Below are 23,901 nucleotides of genomic sequence, written 5' to 3' on the forward strand. Positions count from 1 at the left end.
AGAGTTGCATCTCGGATTGCTCTAGCAAATCATGAAAAAGCTTTTTCGATCATTTTGACCGACAAAACAGTGAATACTCGGAAACTAGAATCAACCAAATGGGTTCTTTCCTGTGATACAGTACATACAGGGTGAACAATAATTACTGTGTCGTTTTACCATAAGAGATGATTTATCGACTGTAATTATAAAATTTACCCTGCATGTATGTATGTACATACATGTACATACATTCATACAGAGGCTACGTTCTGATACACTGCTAGCATTGAAAATCTATAGTTCACATCATGTATACTACATATTTTCAGTGAATTTCAGAACATAGCCAGAGTAAATCTTATAGTTGCAGTCGGTATGTCATCTCTTATTACACATTAACATAAGAATTAAGATTCACCCCGTATATTATGCATTATTTTTATTATACAATATTTCAGAATGATTTCAGTCATTTCAATAATTTTTGATAATATTTTAATAACTTTGCAGTCTTTTTTTTTTAATACTTTTCAATTACTTTTATACGGGCGTAAATTTTCACGTTTTCAAGCGTAAGAAATGCGAACATTTTGCTATTCGATGTTGAAGATTGATTTTATTGATTTTAAGATGTAATAATACAGTTATTAAATGTATACGAATAACAAAGAGAAAATTTCATTACAATACGACTTTATTAGATGCCATTAAGATGTTATAAACATTATAATATCTCGATACTTACATCTTGACGAACATAATATAATCTTTTTGTTACAGAAAATTATGTTTTTTTAAAATCTAAAAGTATACATATAATATTAAATAAACTATATATATATATATATTACAACCTTCTGCGTGAAAATGTTATTTCTTATAAACGAATGATGTACATTTAATTGTTTTATGCGTTGAAAGTATTTGTTTCTTAATTGTACAATCCTTTGGAGATACGAAAGCAATTCAGTGTAAAATATATATTTCTTTAATGTTTTTATACTTTAGGTTTGTAGTAAGTTGCACGTTACTATATGCCCTCTTTTCTTTACAAATGATGTAACATGCAGCGATGTTATAAATTATTTTTATTTTATCATGATAATATTTTACTTCATAAGTAGTACAATTTGCTCTAATCGATTTTAATTATTTTAGCAATTATTAATTCAAAGCGGTGGATGTTAATACGGCGACTCCTCTCTCGTAAAAACTATGCGGTTCTTGACTAGGAGCGATATTCAAATCGACAGTAAATAGTAGTTCGGTACGTGTGCTGTTTAAATAAACTGGCAAGGATAGCTTGCCTTTTCTAATATCCTCCATAGATGATCGCGCCCATCTCAGCATGGTGACTGGTAGATCGGTCATGATAGTCGAAGTTAAATACAATTGATTATCCTTACATTGTGCACCTTGTAATTTCAAACCAGTGACGGCGAAGGAGCAATCGTCCGTAGCGATGTTATCGCCGTCGCCGATAGTTACGTTCAACTGCAGTTCCTCGAGTGACCAACTATTAGCTTGCGCAATGCATTGCCTGGTTGCAGTGATGTAAGCCTCAGGATTTAATAAACCTCCTAACCAAACTGGAAAACTCTAAAAACAAATCGAATTGTAATTTCAATCAGTTTGAGTGAATTTAATAAAAAGCAGACAAATTTCCTAAAATATAGTACAATTAAGGAGGTTATTCAGCCTTTTTACATATAACGTAAAAATTTGTTCAAATTTTGAGAAGTTTATGAGTAAATAGACGCATTTGTAAATTTTTTCAAATTTTTTGATTAATTTTCTATAAATAACTTTCTAAAATAATATTGAATTTTAAGAGAAGAAAAGAGTCAAGTAATAAATTACTTTAATAGCAAACAAAATATAAGAATTTTGAAAAACTTTTCATATACAAGAAGAAATAAAGTTTAAAGAATATTGTGGAATTAAAAAAATATTTCACTGTACTATTTTCGTGTAAGCATATGTAAGTTCCGTGTAAGCATATGTAAGTTTCATGTAATGTTCATAAATTACACTTTTTTTTTAAATATATAACGCCATATTAGTAGAAAGTTGTTACTATATTTGAATTATCATAAACAATTTTTTCTCATTTTTTCCACATCAATATTATTCAATATCATAAAAAAAATATTTTAAAATAACGAATTAGTTTTTATCACTTAAATTTTGTTTACTATTTATTATTTTAAAGATAGCAATGCCAAAAGCTCTTGTGTTAAAAGATACGAATGAAAAGTTATGTAATTTATTTTTATCTTCAAATTGAAAAATCTCCTTAAAATCATTTGATGACAAAATATCTGCGACAATGAAGTGACTGTGGCAATAATAAAAATCGCTATGAACCTTTATCTCTTTTGCTCCGCCTTGAGAGACTAAACGTGAGACTTCTTGCAGTTGTGAAACTCTATGGCTAAAATCGGTTATCCATTGTATGACTGTGCAACCTCTTGGCACAGTATATCTCCTCCAACCACCGGGCAGAATACCTTTAACCAATTCGGATAGCATTGTTCTGTGATAATTCGTCTGTTTCTTCTCGCCCTGTTAAAAATATATAAAACAATATTATTCCAAAGGATTAGCTCCGTTTGATATTTCGAGAATAATAAAAAAATAAATAAATAAATAAAACGCTTACCTGACAAATTAATACGACATCTTCTAAATCATGTATAACATCTTGAAGTAATTTCGCCCCGCTATTGACTTCCCGCTCAAAGTATCTGTATAAAGGATCTTTGATGTTTTCGACTGTTCTCTTCAAGGTCGGTAAATTCTTCGGAAGTAATTGTAACCAAGTGGAAGCAGAATTATGCAAGGTTCTCATCCAAGATGGTCGGCCATCTGCTTCAGCTTCTCTTGGAGTGTCTAGAGACTCTTCGTTTGAGTATGCCAATTCATCTTCATCCTCTAATTGCTGCATCTTGAGAAGTTTAGAAACTAAATCGGTTCCTCTTGTGGTCAAAAGCACCTTCTCTGCATTATTCGGCAAGCCGAGCCAGGAAGGTGTTTGTCTATCTGAAAGAGACTCGATCCATTTTAAAAAGTGGTCACGCCTAGTGCCGTCCGGCATTGTGATGTGTCTTTGATTGCCCTGTGCGCCATCGACATTGGCAACCAGGGCAAAGTCAGCTTCAAATGAGCGCGGGGTGAAAAGCTTGCTCAGAAAAGAGGCCAGAAGACGTTGATCGAAATCGTTATCAATCTTGCCACCATAGATACACTGAGAGAGAAGAGTCACCAGAGCATCCCAAGGCACCTTTTCTGGAGGTAGATTTGTCCTGCCCATAGCCGTGGCTTCGATCCACGTGTCCAAGGTGTCACAAGCGACTCTTAAGTCACTCTCGTTGAATTCGTAGTGCTTGGCCCAGCCCAAAGGCGCATAACGCAGACGTTCCTGCACGATCGCGTGGAACCACGCGAGCAGGAAATACAGACGAGCTCTCTCATTGGGTGCTCGCATCATTCTCGAGGCGGGCACAGTGCTGAACGTACGTAACAAATTTGCTCGTATGCCAGGAGGTGGCTCAAATACGAAGATTCTACCAGCTCTCAGTAGATTCACCGGCACTTTAGGATTAATCTCCATCGTTAGGAACAGTCGGAAGCTAGTGTGTGGCTGAAGACTATGCAGCTTTTTCTCTAACTGTACCAACCACTGCGGAGCAAGGTGTACGTTCTTTAACAGTACCCATCTGCCGGCTTTTACAGCCATGTTTATAGCCCGGTCTGCCTGATTAAATCCTTCCGCCGATCCGATAGCAATGCTGGCTATTTGCTTGCCCAATTCCGCGGCCAGATCGTCCACTCTGCCCGAAGCATCGAAGCCCGGCACCGAGCACAATAAAGCTGGCACAGTCGCCTTCAATTGATCTTCTACGACGGATGCGAAATCGAGCTCCGCTTCCGCGGCCGGCATGAAGGACTCGTTGAAAGCGGAGGCTACTACCAGAGACGCAGCTGCGATTACGCGATCCGGTCGGAAAGCTTGTATTATTAGCAACTGGTGCATCGCCGTGCCCGTGGGTGACAGCGGCTTCTCCTCGTCCCAGAGCTTCGGCACGCACGTCTCGGGTGTGGGCGACTGTAGCCATGCGCCGAATTCCGAGCTTTCTTGGATCTTTTCCGCGAGTTTCTTGAAGGCGGGTAATCTTATGCTTAGACGCATCATTGCTTCCTGCTGCTCTGAACTGAGATTAGATACCGGAGGTGCTCGAATGTTGAGCACGCCTTCCTTACCGCGCAAGAAAAACGTGAATTCGCTATCATAAGTAGACTCCGAAGGTATGCCTTTCAGATGGATGCGACAAAGCAGCAAAGCAAACGTCAATCTGTCCGTATGCAACATTCCTCGGGCGACTCGTTCGTAACAGACGGTAAATAAGTCCCGCGTGATTTGCGTAAGTCGTTGACCGTAATCCGACATACCTGACAATTTCGGGTTTTGCGACAGAACCGACGTGAAGATGTCTAAGAACATCTTCAGCGAGTATTGATACAAGAAATGTACTTGGTTGAGGCTATCCATTGTGAAATACATGTTTGAACACGCTTGAGACAGAGGCATATATTGTTGCGAAACCGTTTCGATTTCCGCTATGACTTTGTCTGTCTCTTCCACCTTCTTGCTGATATCGGCAGCCTCCTGTTTTAATGTTTCGAGAGTGGTAATCACAGAATCATCATCGAGAATCTTGCCCTTGGCATCGTTAAGCGCCTGCAACAAAGATTTTTCGAGTTGTCGCAGCCTTAGGTGGAACTCTCCTTGAAGCTTTAACAGATCAGATCTCTTCTCATCGATGTCCGGGCGTTCAGCCTTCAAAACCTGATTCAAACATTGGCTTTGCAGAGAACTTCTGGTAACAGTGAAGTTAACAAACGTTACGCGTGAACAAATGTCCGGTGGAAATTCCACTGTCGGGTCTCTCGTGGACAAGAAGATGACAAAGGAAGGCGAAAGATCTATATCTTGATCGCCGAGTGTGATCAACACGCGTCCGCCCGTTCGTCTTAATTCTCGGTTCAACACAGGATTTAATACAGGATCATAATTCTCCACGTCTTGGACCAGAAGAGGATTACCGAATCGTAGAGCGCTTTCAAGATTTTTCCTAAATGAATCATCTAAGAAGCTGGTCTTTGTGATTTTCCGGTCTTTAAACTCGTTCATAATGAACTCCGTCGCCTGACCGGATGGATCAATGATCAGTGGATATCTGTTAAAGCGTTTCAACATGATCGCGTTCTCGGTGCACAGATCGTCGGTTGGTAACGCGTTCGCCTGCCACCTCAAACGCTCGTCCGGATTGGACAGATATTCCGTTCTTGCAATATCGGGTCTGAATTGCAAGTTTGCGTGATGCAAGTGTTGACACCATGTAGTAAAGAGATTTTGACGATACTAAAATAAAATATATACCGTTGTTTATTAACACAATTCAATATAATCGAATACAAGAGAAAAAATACTAAGTGTATTTTCGCTTTTAATATCATTTTGTAGTAATTTCTTCAATAATTCTTTTATAGAAAACATAAAAACTATATAGACTTGTAGCTTGATACATTTATTTTTTAACATTTAAATATTCTTTAGAAATTTTTTCAAACATTGGAAAAGATATTGACAATTATTTGTAAATCTGTACAGGCGTGTAAAAGAAATACCGATTATTAACACAATTTAAAACAGAAATTATTGAAGCAAAGTTCACAAATATTCTTAATTTATACAAATGTAGTCCGACTTATAACTAGTTAAAAAATTGATACTATAAAAACGATAAAATTAGAACAAGTTGTTTTAATTTTATTTTTTTCTGAGATTTTTTCTTATCAGAAAATCAAACAGTTGGAATTTTTATTTAATTTTAAATCATATAAAAAAGAAAAACATTGCAAATATCTTAAAAATTTTGAATCAATTAGATTAAATCTAGACTAGTTGTGATAATATTTGGAAAAATGTTATTTTTGAAAAGAAATTGCGTTAAAAACTTCGATAAAAATTTTTGTAAGTTTTCGCTTTTTAAATTTCTCTCTCTCTTTCTTTCTCTTAATTTAAACTATTAAAAATACTTAAAATGATTTTTTGAAAAGCGAGAATACCTTCTTAAGAAAAATAAAACTTACATGTTGATCAAAATAGCCAGCATAAGCCAAGAAAGCGGAAGATAATAGAACGTCGCCTATTATCGTGGACATTTGACTTTTAAACGTTTCGCTTGTTGCTTCCCATCTTTCCCTCTCGATGACCAAGGACTTTATTAAAGCGATCGACCTGTCCACCTTAGCTTGAACGTTTTCTAGATCGGCTTTGATAGCTTGCGCTTGTGAAATAAGCTGAGCATACTCCTCCTTGTACGATGCTATACTTTGTTCTAGTTGAGCGATCAAATTTTTCACCTCCTCACCCTTTAATTTGTTAGTTTCCGCTTGTCGCTCCAAAGAATGAAGCTCATCGCGTAAGGGTTCAACTCGTTTTAACATATCGGCATATTCAATCTGAAAATATATTTATTTCTAAGATATAGCTCCTTAGAAGTTATAAATGATATACAGATATAATATACAGTTCCGTAACAGATGAGAGACAATTAAGGTATAATTTTAGACGATAAAATAAGATGAAGGCTTCGTTTTCTTTAGTGGTAAATATTCAAATACTCATAATGCTTCAGACGACTTTTTATGTGAATATTTAAATATTTACAATTCAAAATCAAAAATATTACAACTTTCAAAGGATTTTAATTATCACGTCTAAATATTTATATGCTTTAGGTACTTTTTATGTGAATATTTAACATTTATAATTAAAAAACGCAACCTTAATTGCAATGAATAAAGCCAAAGAGCGAGCAAGGATTTTAGGTGTTCGTATAAAGCAAAAAATTATAATTTATTATATTTTTGAACATATTTTTAAAACGTTTCGATTCTTCGGAGTCTTCTTCGGTGTGTACTTTTAAATGTTTGTGTTCAAAGATATAATAAATTATAATTTTTTTGCTTTACACGAACACCTAAAATTCTTGCTCGTTCTTTGGCCTTACTCATTTACTTGTTAAATTTTATACGATTTTTTATACGTTAAATTATAAAGTTTATAACTAACTAACTAAATTAGTATCTTAATCGCAATTTTGTTATTTTTGATTTTCGTCTTCGTGTCTTTTATCATTCTTTAAATTTTCTCCCACCTGTTGCCGAACATCCTTGTATCCTTTTCAAATTTTAAACGATAAAAATTACCTGTGCTATGGCCCATTTTACCATGGGACCACAAGCCAAGCTGGCGCGATTCACTTTCTCGAAATTATAATCGGGATTGCTCAGATAGCGGCTCTTCATTTTTTCTCTCACCTCATCGCTAAATAAAATTATTTATTAATCTTTTCGTTGATTTTAGAATAAAACAGCTCTTTGACTCTATTTTAATATAACATTTCATATAAAAATATTCTGTATAATATATTTACTTCTTTTGACCATGACAAACAATTAATTCAACATAAAACTAAAAATCAATCTTATAATAATTACTAATGAAAAATATACATTTCATATATATTATAAAATTCTGTTAATATGTATATCTATTTTTAATAGACAAGATTTAAGTTGTTAATATTAGTGACAAATTAATCGAGCATTGTTAACATGCAATAAAAGGGTAACAGTATACACATAACACGTTTTATTATTACTTGTTAATACGCTACTCCTCAAAAGTTTCAGCTTCAAATTTTCTAACATTTCACGACAACTAAGTGTCACAGTAAAAAAATTTTAAAACGGCATTTTAAAGAGGTAAGATAGAGCTTTGTATCTGTCTTTGAAATTTGTTTTTACAGTATTTTGTTCCAAAATTACACGAATTTAAAAATAAATAATTTTTTAATATTTTTTTAAACGCTATAATTTAATAAAACATCGAAAAAAATTAACAAAAAAATTATTATTTTTTAAAAAATAGGTTTTCCATATTTTAAAATAATCGTTTTAAAATATAGAATAACAATTTTAAAAAAAATTGGTGCAATAATTTCTTGCAATGACATTAAACTTCTTGTATAAAAATTTTTGTAAAATATGTTTTAATTTTGAAATTAAAAAGTTTACGGAAAAAAAATGTAATGTGTTTGAGAATTACATAAATTTTTTTGAAAATGTTTAAAAACTTGTTATATTTTTCGTGAAAGGCGAGAAAATCGCAAGCATGTCGAAATTTTTGAGAGGTAATGTAAGTATATATTGCATGTTTCAAAGCGGTTTCAATTGTTTATCAAGCAAAGTACATTTGTAAGAAATATGATTATGGTTCGTTACATTATATTGATTAAATAGCAATATACAAAAACATCGGTTTACTATAACATTTTAAAAGTTTCATATTTTCAGTATACTTTAAATTCAACGAAAACGGAAAAAAATGAGACTAGCAAACACATTCAAAATTCGTGAACTAATACTTTTATATATATAATCGTTTTATGTATAATCATCAATACGATCAAATATAATCAACAGGCCAATCAAAATATGCTAGGGCATTTTTTTTATTTAATAAAGAAATTAACTATATGTTATAACATGTTTTTATCGATATGTGCACAATATTTACACATTTTATTTATTTTCCATTTTACATTATTTTCTAATTTAGATTTATGAATAATCTTTTTTAACATAATAATAAACAAGATATCTAAAATAAATTAAATTTATTAATCGAAATAAAAAAAGTTATCATATTAGAAGTAAATGATAATTTGATAAACGATTTTCAAACGTTATAATACACTGGTATACATTGAGAAATGCCTAACTTTTTTATAAAAAAAAATTAAGTAAAACATTTATCATTTATTGTGACCAAAATATAAATTATTAAAACGATTACATTTTTTTATTTAATATTAAGTATGTATGTATTTAACTTTTTATTTTTTCAATAGACACTATTAATAAATATAAAAATAATACGATGAAAACAATCTTTTATTAAGTTTAATCTATAATTTTGTCATTATAAGTAATTTATATGTAATATCTGTAAATTTTTTAAATAAAACGTAATTTGTTTTCGTGAGCATACTTTGCTTTTTTTAGAATAATTTTCAACTTTATGGAATATTTTTAGCACTTAGAACTAGATTTTTAAAGCATATTTTTGATTACTCTGATGATCATATTATAACTCAATGTTAATATACAGTGCGTGATATATCTAAATATATGACAATTGATTCCTCAATATCATTACAAAAAGACAAATGACGAAAGCATGCTTACGTAATGTCCTCAGTACTAAAATTAGAGACAATGGTATTGATAAAATTGTCCCTCATGATAACCGCACGGATAGATTTCCAGTCGCTGGCGTTTTCGCCAAGCAACAGGCAGATAGATTCCAATGCGACCTTCACGATCGCCGGCGGATTCGCCATGGAGCGAACTTCGACTAAATGCTGTTTCTTTATAGATTTCACCGCTGTACGAACAATCAAAGAGGGTGTTATATAGTACAAGGAAGAAGACATTAAAATTATGGTACGATATTAAAATTACACGAAAAAGAATGCTGGCCTTCCTGTGACCTATATAGCGTTAGACTTAGAAGAGGTAAGTAAGTAACATACATTATATACATGTTACGTCTCTTTTTTACATTTGAGGCATACACTTACATAAGAAATGTTTAATTTTTAAATATTAAGTTGAGTATGTATTAACACTATGAACTAAAGAGACCCAACATTTATAAACGTCATAGAATAAATTGTTATTTTCCTTTATAAATATTATTATAAAATTGTTCAAAAGTGATTTCTTAAAGATTTTTAAGAGATCAAAAATTTCGAATTTTTAATTAAAATTATATAATTTATTAATTCAAAATGATTTTAAAAGTCATAAAATTTTTAAATATTTTATAAAGCATATTAAAATTATTTGTATTACATTTACATTTTTTCAAAATATTCTGTATTGTATAACATAAAAAAAAGTATATAGAGCGAAGCTAAAACAGCATCGATAGTTTTAGTAATAAATGATGTTAAGATTTAAAGTACTAACATTTTTAAAGTTATGAAAGATGCTTTATCCATTTCTGTCAAAGTAGATTGACTTTACTCTTGTTTAACTTATTTCTTGTTTTCTTCTAATTAGAATTAGAAAAACATAAAAACTTTAATAAATTAAATAGAAATTAAAGTTAATTTACATTGGTAGAAATGGACATTAGTGTTTTAAATCCAAACACTGTTTAAACTAAAACATTTTTAAGCATTTAAAAAAATAGACAAAAATAAAACATTTTAATATCTTTAAAAAATGAAACACTTCTTCTATAAATGTATAAACGATCTAAAAATTTTTTGTTAGCAACATCTTGTACTAAAATAATTATTGCTGCATGCAATAATTATTCCTTGCAGTTGTATAACGAGAGCAAGTGCGTTAAAAGTCAGAGTTAGCCAGAAAAGTCCAGTGGGTAGAAAAAACCATAGTAAATTTCAGTTTTCTAAGATTTTAGTCTATCGGACAAACTGGAGTTATAAAAATAACTGTAATAATAAAATACTTTTACAGAACTTTATACAAAAAGATATTTTTACTTTAATTAATAAATCATACTAATTACTCTGTAATGATTTAAAGAAAAGTGAAACCACTAATAAAAAATAAAACTAATAGTAGTCAATTAATAATAATAAAACTTTGTAATAATAAAATCTTTTTTAATTCTAATTGATTTGTAAAACATTTTTTTTTAAATAAAAATTTTGAATAAGAAGATATTGAAGATATAAATGTTATTATATTTATATTACAGGTGTGAATAAGGTAAGTCGGACCTATTTGCATTTTTTGCTCTCTATAAAGCGTAAAGCCGATCGTAAAACCGAAGATGCTTAAGATAATTTAATTCCTTTCATTTTTGCTTCAAACCATTTTTATGTATCTCTCACCTGTGTTGAACTATAATGCAAAACATAAAAACGTTTTTTCTAATGGTTCTATTTTATATGTGTTGATACCTGTTTCGCATTTACTAACATTTCATAACAAAAAACTAATTTGTTTGCTACGTCGATTTTTTAATCTATTATATTAGAGATGTTATATACACATATATATATTTTAAATAGAGCTTAAATTGGAAAAGCCTCTTTCAATTGAATCTTAATGTTTTCTATTTACTTTATTATTAATAAAAAAAGATCAGTTATATGCGGAAAATATCGATTTTTTCCACTGGTTTGGACTTTATAAAAAAAATATGTAAATTTTTGCCAACCCTGGCTAAAACCTGACAGATATGAAAAGGAGATCAAGCTGTTACAAACAGCAGGTCGTGTTTCGTGTTAGAACGCCCTGTAGCGCGAACGTTTAACATTCAATAGATCCGTTCAATAATCTCTCTCTTACGAGATGTTCTCCGTGTTGAAATTGACGATAGTGGGAATAAAGCTGTCCTTCATTATAACAGTACGAATTTGCTTCCAGTCTATGGCGTTTTCCTCGAGCAACAGACATATAGATTCAAGTGCCAGTTTCACGACGGCGGGCGGATTCGCCATGGATCGGATCTCGACGAGATGCTGCCGCTTAATTGCCTTTACGGCTACATATGCAAATGTTTTTCAACGAAGGACATCTCGGAATATGAATATAACGAAATTTTGAATCAAAAATATTTCGGAAATTAAATTAAACAACAAAAAATACGTAGATAGTATTGTTTTCGTATTTGTTGATTTGTATTATTATCACAGTAAAATTGAATAAAACTTGATATATCGACAATAACTAGGATTACTGCACTAGTCGTTGAATAATCATTAGTAAATGACTGTTTAAGAAAAATAAAATTACAATAATAGGACTTCATAATAAATTATGAATAATATATTTTTCAAATCTAATTTTCACAGATTTGATTAAGGTATAATTTTTTTATGTAAAAATTTAATCAAGTTGTTTTTATTTGTTCATTGACTAATACAGTGATTCTAATTGATATTACCATAAATATAAAAAAATTCAAATTTGTTTCTCAAATAAAATTTTGAAAGATCTTATAATTATTCGATCAGTCTTAAAAATACTCGTCAACAAGTTTATATGATAATTCAACAAAGAATATCGTTAAAAATACATACCATTTTGAGCATCGATAACGGCTGGTTCTACCAAGGCAAGATCCGCCATGACATCGTCCCTCTTCTGATTTATAGCCACCGTTTGAATAGCTAATTGTTGTTGAATCTCTTGACTCTGCACCTTCTTTTTCTCCGCCTCCTGTTGATCCTTGACCATTTGTCTTAATTTTGCATTAGCAGCATCATTTTTAGCTTGCAGTTCCTGTTGGATAATACAGATGTATAAAAAGTTCCATAAAAGAAATGTTTAAAAAACATTTTTTTATTTTAAAATTGGCACGTTATCTAATTTGGAGTCTCTAATTTAAAACCTATTTTCCGCGTTTCTGGTTAGTTGTAAATTTATTAATTTGATAATTGTTAAATTTTTTAATTAACCCGTAATGGTTACCCGAGATCCAAAGGACCCCACGCATCGTTCTTCTAACTTTAATGGTATACAGACCATTCAAAATCAAACAACCTTCTACAAAACTAATTTTTATCTGAAAGAATACTCTCTTAAGAATGCACTCCTAAATTTTTGTTGAATTATTTCAAAAATTAAAAATTTTATCAATTTTTTTGTAAAAAAAAATCAAATTTTGCAATTTTTTTAATTTAAATTTGTTCATTATGTTAAATTGATCTGAAAGTATACTATCTTAAGAATACACCCCTAAATTTTTGTTGAATTATTTCAAAAATTGAAAATTTTATCAATTTTTTTGTAAAAAAAAATCAAATTTTGCAATTTTTTTAATTTAAATTTGTTCATTATGTTAAATTGATCTGAAAGTATACTATCTTAAGAATACACCCCTAAATTTTTGTTGAATTATTTCAAAAATTGAAAATTTTATGAATATTTTTGTAAAAAAGTGCAGTTTTTTCTATTTGAATTTTTTTCATTATGTTAAATTCTAATTAAAAAAGAATTATTGGATGATAAAAAGCAGACCTCAAGGTATGTCCAGTAAAATTTTTACGACGAAATATCAAAAAGCTGTGAAATGGTAACTGATTTTGTGCAGGGGGTTTCAGTGGACCCCATGTGATCATTATGTTATTATTTGGAAGTGTGATCATTACGGGTTAATATAAATATTTATTAAATTTGTAAAAGAATCGCTGTGAAGAAAGAAGGCACGCTCATAATTCTAGTGAAATTCAAAAAATTAAATTTTATTATATTATTTTCATGCAAGAGTCTCAAATATTCGTAAATTTTGTTTAAATACACTAGTGAAAATGTAGCAAATATGTCACACTAGTGAAAATGTAACAAATATGCTTATTATTGTATTTAAATCATTAGTATAAACAATTCTCTTTTCCTTTTAATTTTTTAAAATATTTATCAATAATATAAAAAAATGCTTTTTAATAACAAATTACCATTTTTATTGCTTAAATTTTGTTCATTATTTACTATTTTAAAAATAGCAGTGCTAAAAGCTTTTCCGTTAAAAGATATGTATGACTGGAAAGTCACGTAACTCCCTTTCACTTTTTTCCATTTAAAAAAAAATAAAGATTTTTTTTTATAGATGGAGAAAAGAAGCACTAAACAAAAAACAAAAAAAAATGTTTCTCAAATTAGCGTATGTCTCACCTCAGACTTAACAGCCAAGCTCTTCTGCATTTCCTCCACCTGCTCAACCGTTTCAGCAATTTTACTCAAACCAACATTTAGATGCAACTGTTGTTCCTCCAGGTCGCTCCTCTTCTCTTGATACAATTTGACGAAGTGATTGATAAAATCTAAATAATGGCGCGGTGTGATTGCCATTGTTCTGGCGCCTCTTTTGGCCAGTCGCGTGTTCGCTTTGTGTAAAGTCTGATGAACATAGACGCACGCATTTATCACGGCGTCCCTGTGTGTTGGTTGCGGCGGGATCAATGAACAAACACTTGGGAAGAAATCTGGACATTTCCACATGGGTCTTTCTAAGTCGACGCGATTGGTGAATTCTTTGCCGACCTGGAACAACGCGTTGTCCGACCAGTCACCAAACCAATTCAGCACGCATCTGTTGAACAACGCGGGCGATGTCGCTGCGCGATCTTTCAGGCCGTCTGTACTGGGATTCATTGTGAACACGACGTGAAGATTCTTCATAACTTGGCCGGTAAACCATTTGTACAATTCCTCGTTGGAATCCAGCATTAGACCTTCTCGCTGAGCGCCTTCTTTACATTGTGTCATAAGTGTCGTGTACTCGTCACCTTCAAACAATCCAGGTACCTCACCGTTGGCGAGCAATGTATTCATACGTTCGAGGAAACCGGAATCCAGCACATTAGACTCGTCGAGAATAAAGGCTATCTTTTCATCTTTGCAGCCGGATCGTCTCAGTACTTGTCGTAAATCTTCGTCGAAATCTTCACCGGTGTATTTATTGTGAACCTATCGAAAGTATTAATTAATTAGAAAAACAAACTTGAATTTAAATATTAAAGGAATATTCTAATCTAGAATATCAAAATAAATGATTTTTTAAAAGACTCTTTTTAATATTTAAAATGTCTCAAAAATAAATTCTTAAGCTTTATCGATATTCGTGAAAATGATAAAAATATAAGTATTTTTAAATTATAGTCCAAACCGTTTAAGAATGCATTACACCTATTTTTATATTCATATTACATCAATTATTAACACTTATTTTTGTGTTAATATTTATACTTTATATAAACTATATACAAAAGTTGTAATTATAACATTTTATTTTTATTAACAAATAAATTTTTAATTTACTTTTTTCTTTCTTCTCTTATTTTTATTATTTTCAAATCTAATATAAAACAATCTGTAATGTAATTTTTTCATCATGTTTTTATTATTTTAAAAATAGATGTAATACTTCTCTAATGCTTGCTGTCAATCAAACGCGTTTTTCTCAAAACTATATTTTTCAAGTTGGCTAACGTGATTTTTCAAAAACTGCTAAATCTACTCAAAACTTTGCATATATTTATTATTTGAAATCATTTAAAGAGATAGTTTAATCTAGCGTAAAAAATAGCATATTTTATTACACGCACGCATGTACACACAAACTTTTGTATATACAGGGTGAGCCTGAATGTTCTGGCCAGACTTTAACATTTCATATGAAGTTTAATTATGAACGAAATTTTCTATAAACATAGATCGAAAAATATTTCCTTAAAAAGTTAGCGTCCAAAAACCTCTAAATGACAATTATTTTATACAAATATTAGGGAAAGTATGCGTTTTTTTAAACAAAAAGTACAAAAGTCAAAGAGAATAAAATTATATTTCAAATTGAGATCAAAATGATTATAATACGTCTATAGATTTAGATAAAACTTGTTTCAAATGTACAAAAAAATTTTTTCCTGTTATTGATGACTTTCATAAGTGTTAAATTTACAAATTTAGTTAAAAAGTCAATTATTTTAAAATCACTATTTAACAATTATCAATATTTTTTTATTTAATTTCAGACTATAGCAACACTTATAATAGCTAAAAATTTGAATTTTTTGTCTTGGTTAAGCTGAAAGGCCGCATCCATCATAGATAGATATCTTTTCTTATACTTAATTTTGAAATTTACTTAATGTTAAAACTAACAAAAATGTTTAGCCATTCAAAAATATGTAGATATTTATTAAATATGTAAAAGAAAAGAATATATATACATATATACATATATATATATATATATATATATATATATATCAGTTTTCTTTAACAAAAAGAGCTTTTTTGCACTTTAAACTAATCCTCTTAAATATAAGTTATCAAGATAATATAAAGAGGTGTGGAATTACCTTAATTTGGAAAATGGATAAGCCATTCATCCATGCAACAAATCTTGACAGAGTCGTCTTTCCAGCACCAGAAACACCGATAAGCAACAAGTGTCCCTGAGGCTGTCGAAAAATTCTATCAATCCGTAGTACATGTTCAAGAACTTCATCAAAGAGCACCAATGGCACATCAAGTTCTTCCTCATAGAATACTTTCAACCTCGCTCGAACGTAATCTCTTAGTTCCTCTCTGTTCACCGGCACATAGTCTTTCGATAACCAATTACTATACAGAATTGGTCTGGCTAACGCCTTTTCTCTGTCAACCGACATAAAGTGTTTCAAAGCTACTACGTCAATGTTTTTGTTCGTCCAAGCTCTTTCGGATTCTTCCACTAATCTGTCTTGGAACAGACGAAGAGCCTCATGAGCCCATAAACGCACCAAGCCTTCTACCGAGAGATTATCAAGCGGTCTAATAGCCTCGCAAATGCCGCGCACCCAACGTGTCATTTCGCGCGGAGAGTACACATAGTGTGGCTGCATATCCTGAGTAAATCTCTCCTGAGAAGCAAGATAGAACTCTACCATTGCGTTCGTCAAGGATTCCGCGTAGCCTCTCAGATTAGGTGTCAATCTGTAATTTTGTAAGAAAAATTCTCTTGTATTAATTGATATTTAAGAAAGTATTTGCCTAAAAAAATTACCTAAAAAAAAAATAAGATAAAAATTCATAGATTTTATTCATAGAAGAGAAATAAAATTCTAACTTTGGGTATTTTTGTTTGTTTTTGTTATACTTTATCACATTAATTGTAAATTTGGATATCTTAATAACTAATACGATAAAAGTCATAAATTTTTTTTTCATATATATATTTTTCAAACTGGTTTCCATGATAATTCAAAAACTAATTACCTGATTAGTTTTCAATTTTTCAATTTTACTTAACACAAGTCTTCATAGTTTATACCAAAATTATGCTATCTTAAATATTTTTCGCACATAATTCGAAAGAATTAGAAATCGTATGTAAAATTACACAAGAAACATTATTTTCAGCACTAATTGTAAGATTTTACTATGACCGTATACTATCTCGATTTAAATTAAATATTTCCATTATTTTTTACAATCACCTAAAGTTTAAAAAAGTAGTCAAAAAATCAAAACTTTTATTTAACTATCATCATTCTTATTTATATCAAAACTAGTATCAAAAAATTTATTTTATTCTGGTAGAGATTGTAAAGAGACATGTTTCCTGGGATGCATTTGGATTCCTTCCAGAGTATCCTTCATTTTATCTTTGCCTGACATTTAGTATACAATAAAGATAAAATGACGCTTGGAGGATACTCGGGAGGGAATTCGAACGTACTCCTGATTACAAAAATTCTTAATTTTTATTTCAGAAATCTAGGGACAACGAAAATATAGCGGTCACAACGTTGAATCTTATCAATTTTATAACTTTTTGCTTATTGGTAATTAAAATGTTTAAATTTACAATTAATATGATAAAAGTATAACAAAACAAACAAAAATTCCTGAAGTTGCAAATTTGTTTCTTTTATAAAAAAAATCCCTAAAAATCTGTTTTTCCAATTCTTCGAAGCAAATACTTCCTTAACTCTTTCAGAGAGATGTCTGATGGGATAATATACGTCTCAGTGTTTAAAAAAAAAAATTATATCTTTGATAAACCTTAAGTTATTCAGTTCAACTAGGACTTATATTAAAAAATTCTTTAAACTTTAACTAAAAAATATTGTTATAAATACTATAACTATAAAAAATTATTTACCGAATAAGGTAAGACAAAACTAATCACAGGCAAAACAATCTACAGAATTAAAATCTAGAAAAGGCTAATCAATGCCCATAGCAGAATCTCAGTGTTCAATAATACTTTTTGTGTGATTTTATAGAGAAGGTGATATTACCTTGCATTTTGTACACAATAGCTTTGTTAATAATTAATGTTTTAAATTGAAAACTCAACATTTATATTCGTCAATATGGTTGATGTTTTACATGAGATTGTGATTGGGAAGATTATAAACAAAAAAATATAAATGGTAATTTACTTCAGCAGTTCACATATCATATTTCAATAAATAAAATTTTTACCTGAGCATGGCACGTGTAAATGTGCCATAAATCTGCTTAAGGGAGGTTTCTCCAGGGTAATCTACGTAAATAACGGGTACGTGTCGCAGGAATCTGTGACTGAGAGGTTTTCTGCCTGGATCTGTAGGTGGATTACAGGCACCTACAAACTGAATTCTCTCCAAAGTGACCCATGCCTGATCACTGGTTCTGTAAAAACCTTTGTGTTCTACCAATTGTCTCAAGAAAGAGATTACACGTTGCGTCCCATAATTATCCATGTCAGGTAAATTGATTTCGTCGCAGAACAGAACCAGCCACTTGCCCAATTGCACCGGAGAGAGTATGACGCCGTTAGGCATTTTACGATACTCGCAGTAATGATCAAACGTTTTGAGTAACAATTCGGGTGTTGTCGCAGAAGAAAAGTTAAGTCCGACAACTTCCATGTCTGGAAGCGCTCGTAAAGCAGAAAAGAGTGTCATGGTTTTACCAGATCCAGGTGGCCCACAGAGCACTTAACACACAAAAACAATTATATTTTTAAATGCATAAATAATTGCTGCATACCAATTCATTGTCAGTACTAAAAATTTATACGTTACACACACTATAGAGTTTTAGCACTGACAGTAAATACCGGAACAAAGCCAACATAGCAATAATGCATACTCTTTACATCTCATACAATAAAACATCACTTTCGGAGACTAAAAATTCAACTTTTACAATGCTTGAGCGATTTATTCTAATAAGAATAAAAATTTTTATAAGCAAAATTGGTTAAAAAAATAATTTTCCAGTTAGTGGAAATGGTTTTTACAGTCTCAGACTTTATCTGATAGAATAAACTGATAAAAACTATAAAAATTATTAATATGTAACTAAAATATATAAAAATAACTTTATGCAAAAAAAATTTTTGCTTTAATTGATAATTAATACTATGCTACGGTTGAAAAAAAATAATATCAACTAATAATAATAAAATCTTATAATAATTGAGTATTTTATTCAAAATAATACATAAAATACATTTTTTAAATCAAAACTTTGCAGATACAAATTTTACTAAATTTTATATTAATTTTCACATGAATTATGTCTCTTATTAGAATGTCAAAAACTCAAACATTGTATATTTTTGTTATAAGTAATCGCTTACCTAGAGGCTTATGTTCAGCCAGCCAAGTGTACAATAAACTCTCGTGTCTAACAGTATCTAAAGTCGGCACGACAATATCCGGACTTGCTACCTTATGAGTCTCCACTTCGATCTGAGGAACTTTATTGCTCCAAGGTAACCATTCTCCATGTATGTTCACCTCAAAGTCTATAATAGGTATATTATTTTGAGAAGGTAAAGGTACAGTTGTAATAGACCTAATAAAATCTCCCAAGTCGGATCTAACTTTTAATTTAGCGTCTCCCGCAAAGCTCCACAGGAGCGCATAAACCAAGCACTTGGGCATGTAACGTTCCAATTGCTCGCTCGGTAGAGGAAAGTCTACGTGAGAGTGATTGTATTGTAGCACATTGCGCACGGCTTGATTTAGCATGGAAAATAGAGAACTGAGAGCTCGTAAGCGTGTGAAGTCCATTATGTGTTCCTGTTTCATGGCATACTCCAAGCACCTCACTACTAAACCATCAGGAGCGAAGTAACTCTGCAAAATGCTAGCAACCTCTCTTTGCACCGTTAACGCGGGTGATATAGTGTCCTCCTTCTCTGCGACTTTCTTGCCGAGATTATCCTCCTCGCCGTCCTCCAACGGAATATTTCGAAGTCGTAGCATGTAATTTTCGAATATCATCTCTGTCGACAGTACATCCTCCGAAAACCAAACCATACCGCATCGCGACACGGTAGCCAAAGTAGCGTACTTAAGATCTTGTACCTCAAACATAACTCTTACGTTCGGTGGTAAGCTCAGACGTTCGCCATTGGGCAGAGTGAGAAGCTTGTTGTCGTCCAGTACCGAGTTCAGATTCTCAACCCATTCCGGATCGACATCTCCGTCAAATATGATCCATTGTCGTTTGTTAATTTCACCTCTGACATTATCAATTATTTTCCTCAATATATGCGTGAACAGACCATCCGTCCATTCGCGCGTATTTGGATCTAATACGCCATACAACGTTTCCTTGCTGATCGCCTTGGGATCGATCACATGAGCGACGCCTTCCACGCCTTCGAATCGCTCCAGTGCTTTAAGTAGTACTTTCCAGGCTGTTGTTTTCCCAGATCCACTCGGGCCGACCATCATTAATCCGTGATTTAAGTTACAAATTTGGTATAATTGAAGTACCTAAATCAATAATACAATCTTTATCTTATGTTTATAAGAATGCGAAAAATTGAGAAATAATTCATGAGATGTCGGTGTAACGTGATTATATTTAAATTCATCTCACCTTCTCTACCCACGTTTCACCAACCAAACCCTTAGTATGCATAAACAATAAAACAATGAAAATTAAGCATATTAATATATGTATATGCATATAAAAAATATATTTAATCCTTAAGTGGGTCTGAGAGACCCCATATGAAATTTTGAACGCTTGCTACGTGAAGACAGAATGAGATAGGAGGTCTGGACCAAGACGTAAAAAAAGTTTGAAATCTCCTTTTTCAATTGATATAGTTGATCAACTTTTTTGGTCAACTAGAATTCGAACGGCATGGCAGCAAAGTTTTGTTAGGGTCAATGCGACCCATATAGTGTGTAAGTAAAACTTTTTTTGTGAGTATTTTACATAAAAAAAACTGGACAAAATACGTTCAAACAGGTCGATTTGCAGATGTTACTTGCATATACTCTGTCTAAAGTTGGAATACTATAAAATGTTGTAGAAAAAAGAGTTTTTCCGAAATATATCATGAAACACATCAATTTTCAATTTTAGACACGATTTAACAAAAAATTCTTCATATTCGCCTTGTTACATAAGTACATTTTTTAATAGAAATGACAATAATATAATTTTTTTTTGAAAGTATGAATCTTTAGCTTTAAAACGCCGTACTGTAAAGTTCTTTAAAGTTTTTTATTACAAAGATATGATTTTTTTTTTAAGTGGATTTTTAGATGCCCAAAAATACCTCATATTCTCCATGTTACATAACTATACTTTTTAAAAGAAATGACTTTGCCAAATTTTATTTTGAAAGTGTGACTCTTTAGCTTTAAAACGCCGTATTTGAAAGTCCTTAAACGTTTGTTGTTGCGAAGATATGATTTTTTGAAGGAAAAGTGGATTTTTGACCAATTTCTCATTTTTGCTTAATGGTTTTGCTTTTATAACTTCACAATAAATTATTTGTCGGCAATGCCGATTATGCAGTCACACTCCTGAAATTTTGAACTTTTGTTTAAAAAAAAAATCGTAGAAAAATATTGATTGTAATCAAAATTATAGCTTCTCAAAGTTGAAAGTCTCCCAGAACCAAAAATGTGTTTCCATATTTTACAGAACCGGTGTGTTTAAGGGTTAAAAAATAGTTATTTTTTGAATATAGTTAGTATCTTGATTAGTGTTGTTAATAGTGCACAAAAAGATAATTAGAATTATAATGAGAATTAAGTATCCTCTAATATTAGTAGTAAGTATCTTTTCTTATTGAAAAAATGCACCTTTTCTTGCCAAGCACCTCCTTGTTCATCTCCTTCGCCGCATACTAAGTATTCCTCAGTACAAACTTTCCTGATTTGATCTTTCAATCCTGGAATAAAATGTATACATTCACATAAAAATTTACGTAATCATTTACCTCTAAAGACACACATTATTACAATAATAATTTACCTTTCATTTCCGCACGGGTGTAATTCACGTTGGGAAACACATCGCTGAGTAAACTGAATAGTAGTGGAATATCTTCGGCAACTAATTTGGGAACCATCGTTTCGCAAACAGATTGAATAAGTATTTCTTGCTCAGGCAGATTCTCAGCGATCGAGGCTTCGTCGATGTTAACTTCACCGCGGCTCTGCATGCCTTCTTTAATTTTTTGAATACGATCGCGTTTCACGTTTCCAGCAGAAATCAGCACGGATTTAAGTGCGCGTAGTCCAAAATCGTAATGAGATTGATTAGAAAGCTGTTCATCACAAAGCCTACGAGAAGTTATAATATAAAAAATGGTTTTTGTTGCATAAAATGTCAGAAGTATCAGGATTGAGAAATACCTCGTTACTTGTAACAAAATTTGTTCAATAATTGTAAATTCAATTCATTTCCTTTCTTTCTATAACTAATAGCGAATTCGGTTGGACCCATTAGTGCACAGTAAAGCTGTTGTGACAAATCGTCGTAAAGATGTGTCCTTTATACCAATATATAAACAAATTAAACCGCAAAATCCTCAACATATTTTAGTGCTGTTTGACAAAATGTGCTTTTTATCACTTGAGATTTTTGCATTTTATTTTTACATTTACAATTAGTTTAGATCAGTGTACAACAGCTTTAATGTGCACCAGTGCACATTAGTGGAGTCCAATTAAATTCGCTATTAATTCTTTTTGTAACAACTAATTTTTATAGTTACTTTATATATTCTAAATTTTATTAGAAGTGCAAACGAAAATTCGAAATGTACATATATGTACAAATGATGGGCAATCAAATAAACTAAAAAAAAAATTGACTTTTTTAATAGTTATAATTCCTTGTGTTCAAGATGTTAGAAATCGGTCCGAGATTTCAGATAGAAAGGACTGAGCAATCGGACTTCAATAACTGATTAATGCAATTAGCCAATTCTTTTCTGTCCAAGTTCTTAGACCGACTTCTAGTATTATAAACACAAGGCATAAGAAAAAGATAAAATTTAATTAGCCAACAAATTAAAATATGAATGGATGTGTGTGTGTGTTGTGTGTTGTGTGTGTGCGTGTGCGTGTGTGTGTGTGTGTGTGTAAGTTACAATGTAAATCATAAAGTCTGCTTCTTGATTATGTTAAACAAAAAAATTTTATTCTATTCTACTATTCTAGTTCAATTTAAGAGTTGCGTTTCAAGATTGAAAGTAATAACGTGTAGAAAAATTAGAAAATGTTTAGAAAAACTAGAATACGTATATAAAATCACATAAGAAATTATTTGAAAACTATAATATAACCAATCTTAGTCTTTTCTCGATTTTAATTATTTTGTATACATCACGCAGTTTTATCTCAGTTATTGTAACTAAGAATTTCTTCAAATATAAAATAACTTTCTCAATTCTGCGAAATACTTGTATGTATTTGAATACGTACTTAAAGAACGGCACAATTTTACACGCCAATTTTTCCGCTGATCGAAAACCTTGACTGAAAAGCATCACTTCGGCAATCAGTTGCCGATCAGGTGTCGTCATAGCAAGCGACCTGAAAAGCTTCTTCAGATTATCAGGTAGATTGGAACGTCCGGCGTATCCAGGATTCATGGTGATGAATATAGCCATGTCGGTAGAGACTTTAACTTGTTTTCCAACCAATTCGACACACAGGGTTCCTTCCTTTTTGCCTTCCATCTGACTTTTGAGCGCTTCCTGAATCGTTTGCACTTGTTGAGAAACGGCAGACAACATCCGTTCTTCCAAACGATTAAATTCGTCGAAGCAACCCCACGCACCCACTTGACAGAGACCAACAAATATACGACCCATAGCCTATAAGAAATAACAATAATATAAAACATAAAACATACACTTTACTTTATTGTTTACTGTTAACTATATTGGCGAGATACAAATGTACCCCACCGCCCACAATTACGCAAATATTTCTCGTGTGGCACATTTATTATTTGAATATTAAAAAAAAATATCCTAAAGTTAACATTGTTAAAAAT

General features: G+C 31.4%; 1 protein-coding gene across 8 annotated transcripts in view; it reads right to left on the reverse strand.

The window, feature by feature from the left end:
• Positions 1-578: 578 nt before the first annotated feature.
• The window catches only part of LOC105199687 (dynein heavy chain, cytoplasmic), a 38,327-nt gene continuing 15,004 nt past the window's right edge, over positions 579-23,901 (reverse strand). Inside the window, exons 8-22 of one of the 8 annotated variants that reach the window (XM_039451670.1) lie at positions 23,325-23,719; positions 21,868-22,178; positions 21,696-21,784; positions 20,473-20,502; positions 19,220-20,366; positions 18,076-18,571; positions 15,963-16,578; positions 13,774-14,568; positions 12,180-12,381; positions 9,304-9,502; positions 7,261-7,378; positions 6,139-6,510; positions 2,645-5,407; positions 2,350-2,547; positions 579-1,581 (exon numbers count right to left, since the gene is read on the reverse strand). In XM_039451670.1, coding sequence (XP_039307604.1) covers positions 1,147-1,581; positions 2,350-2,547; positions 2,645-5,407; positions 6,139-6,510; positions 7,261-7,378; positions 9,304-9,502; positions 12,180-12,381; positions 13,774-14,568; positions 15,963-16,578; positions 18,076-18,571; positions 19,220-20,366; positions 20,473-20,502; positions 21,696-21,784; positions 21,868-22,178; positions 23,325-23,719 — 8,166 coding nt within the window. In that variant the 3' untranslated portion in view covers positions 579-1,146. Of the gene's footprint in view, positions 1,582-2,349; positions 2,548-2,644; positions 5,408-6,138; positions 6,511-7,260; positions 7,379-9,303; positions 9,503-11,445; positions 11,642-12,179; positions 12,382-13,773; positions 14,569-15,962; positions 16,579-18,075; positions 18,572-19,219; positions 20,367-20,472; positions 20,503-21,695; positions 21,785-21,867; positions 22,179-23,324; positions 23,720-23,901 lie in introns of all 8 variants that reach the window. The other 7 variants (XM_039451671.1, XM_039451675.1, XM_039451676.1 and 4 more) reach the window with 7 other exon arrangements.

This window comes from Solenopsis invicta, chromosome 7, assembly GCF_016802725.1.
Source record: "Solenopsis invicta isolate M01_SB chromosome 7, UNIL_Sinv_3.0, whole genome shotgun sequence".
Taxonomy (NCBI): Eukaryota; Metazoa; Arthropoda; class Insecta; order Hymenoptera; family Formicidae; genus Solenopsis; species Solenopsis invicta.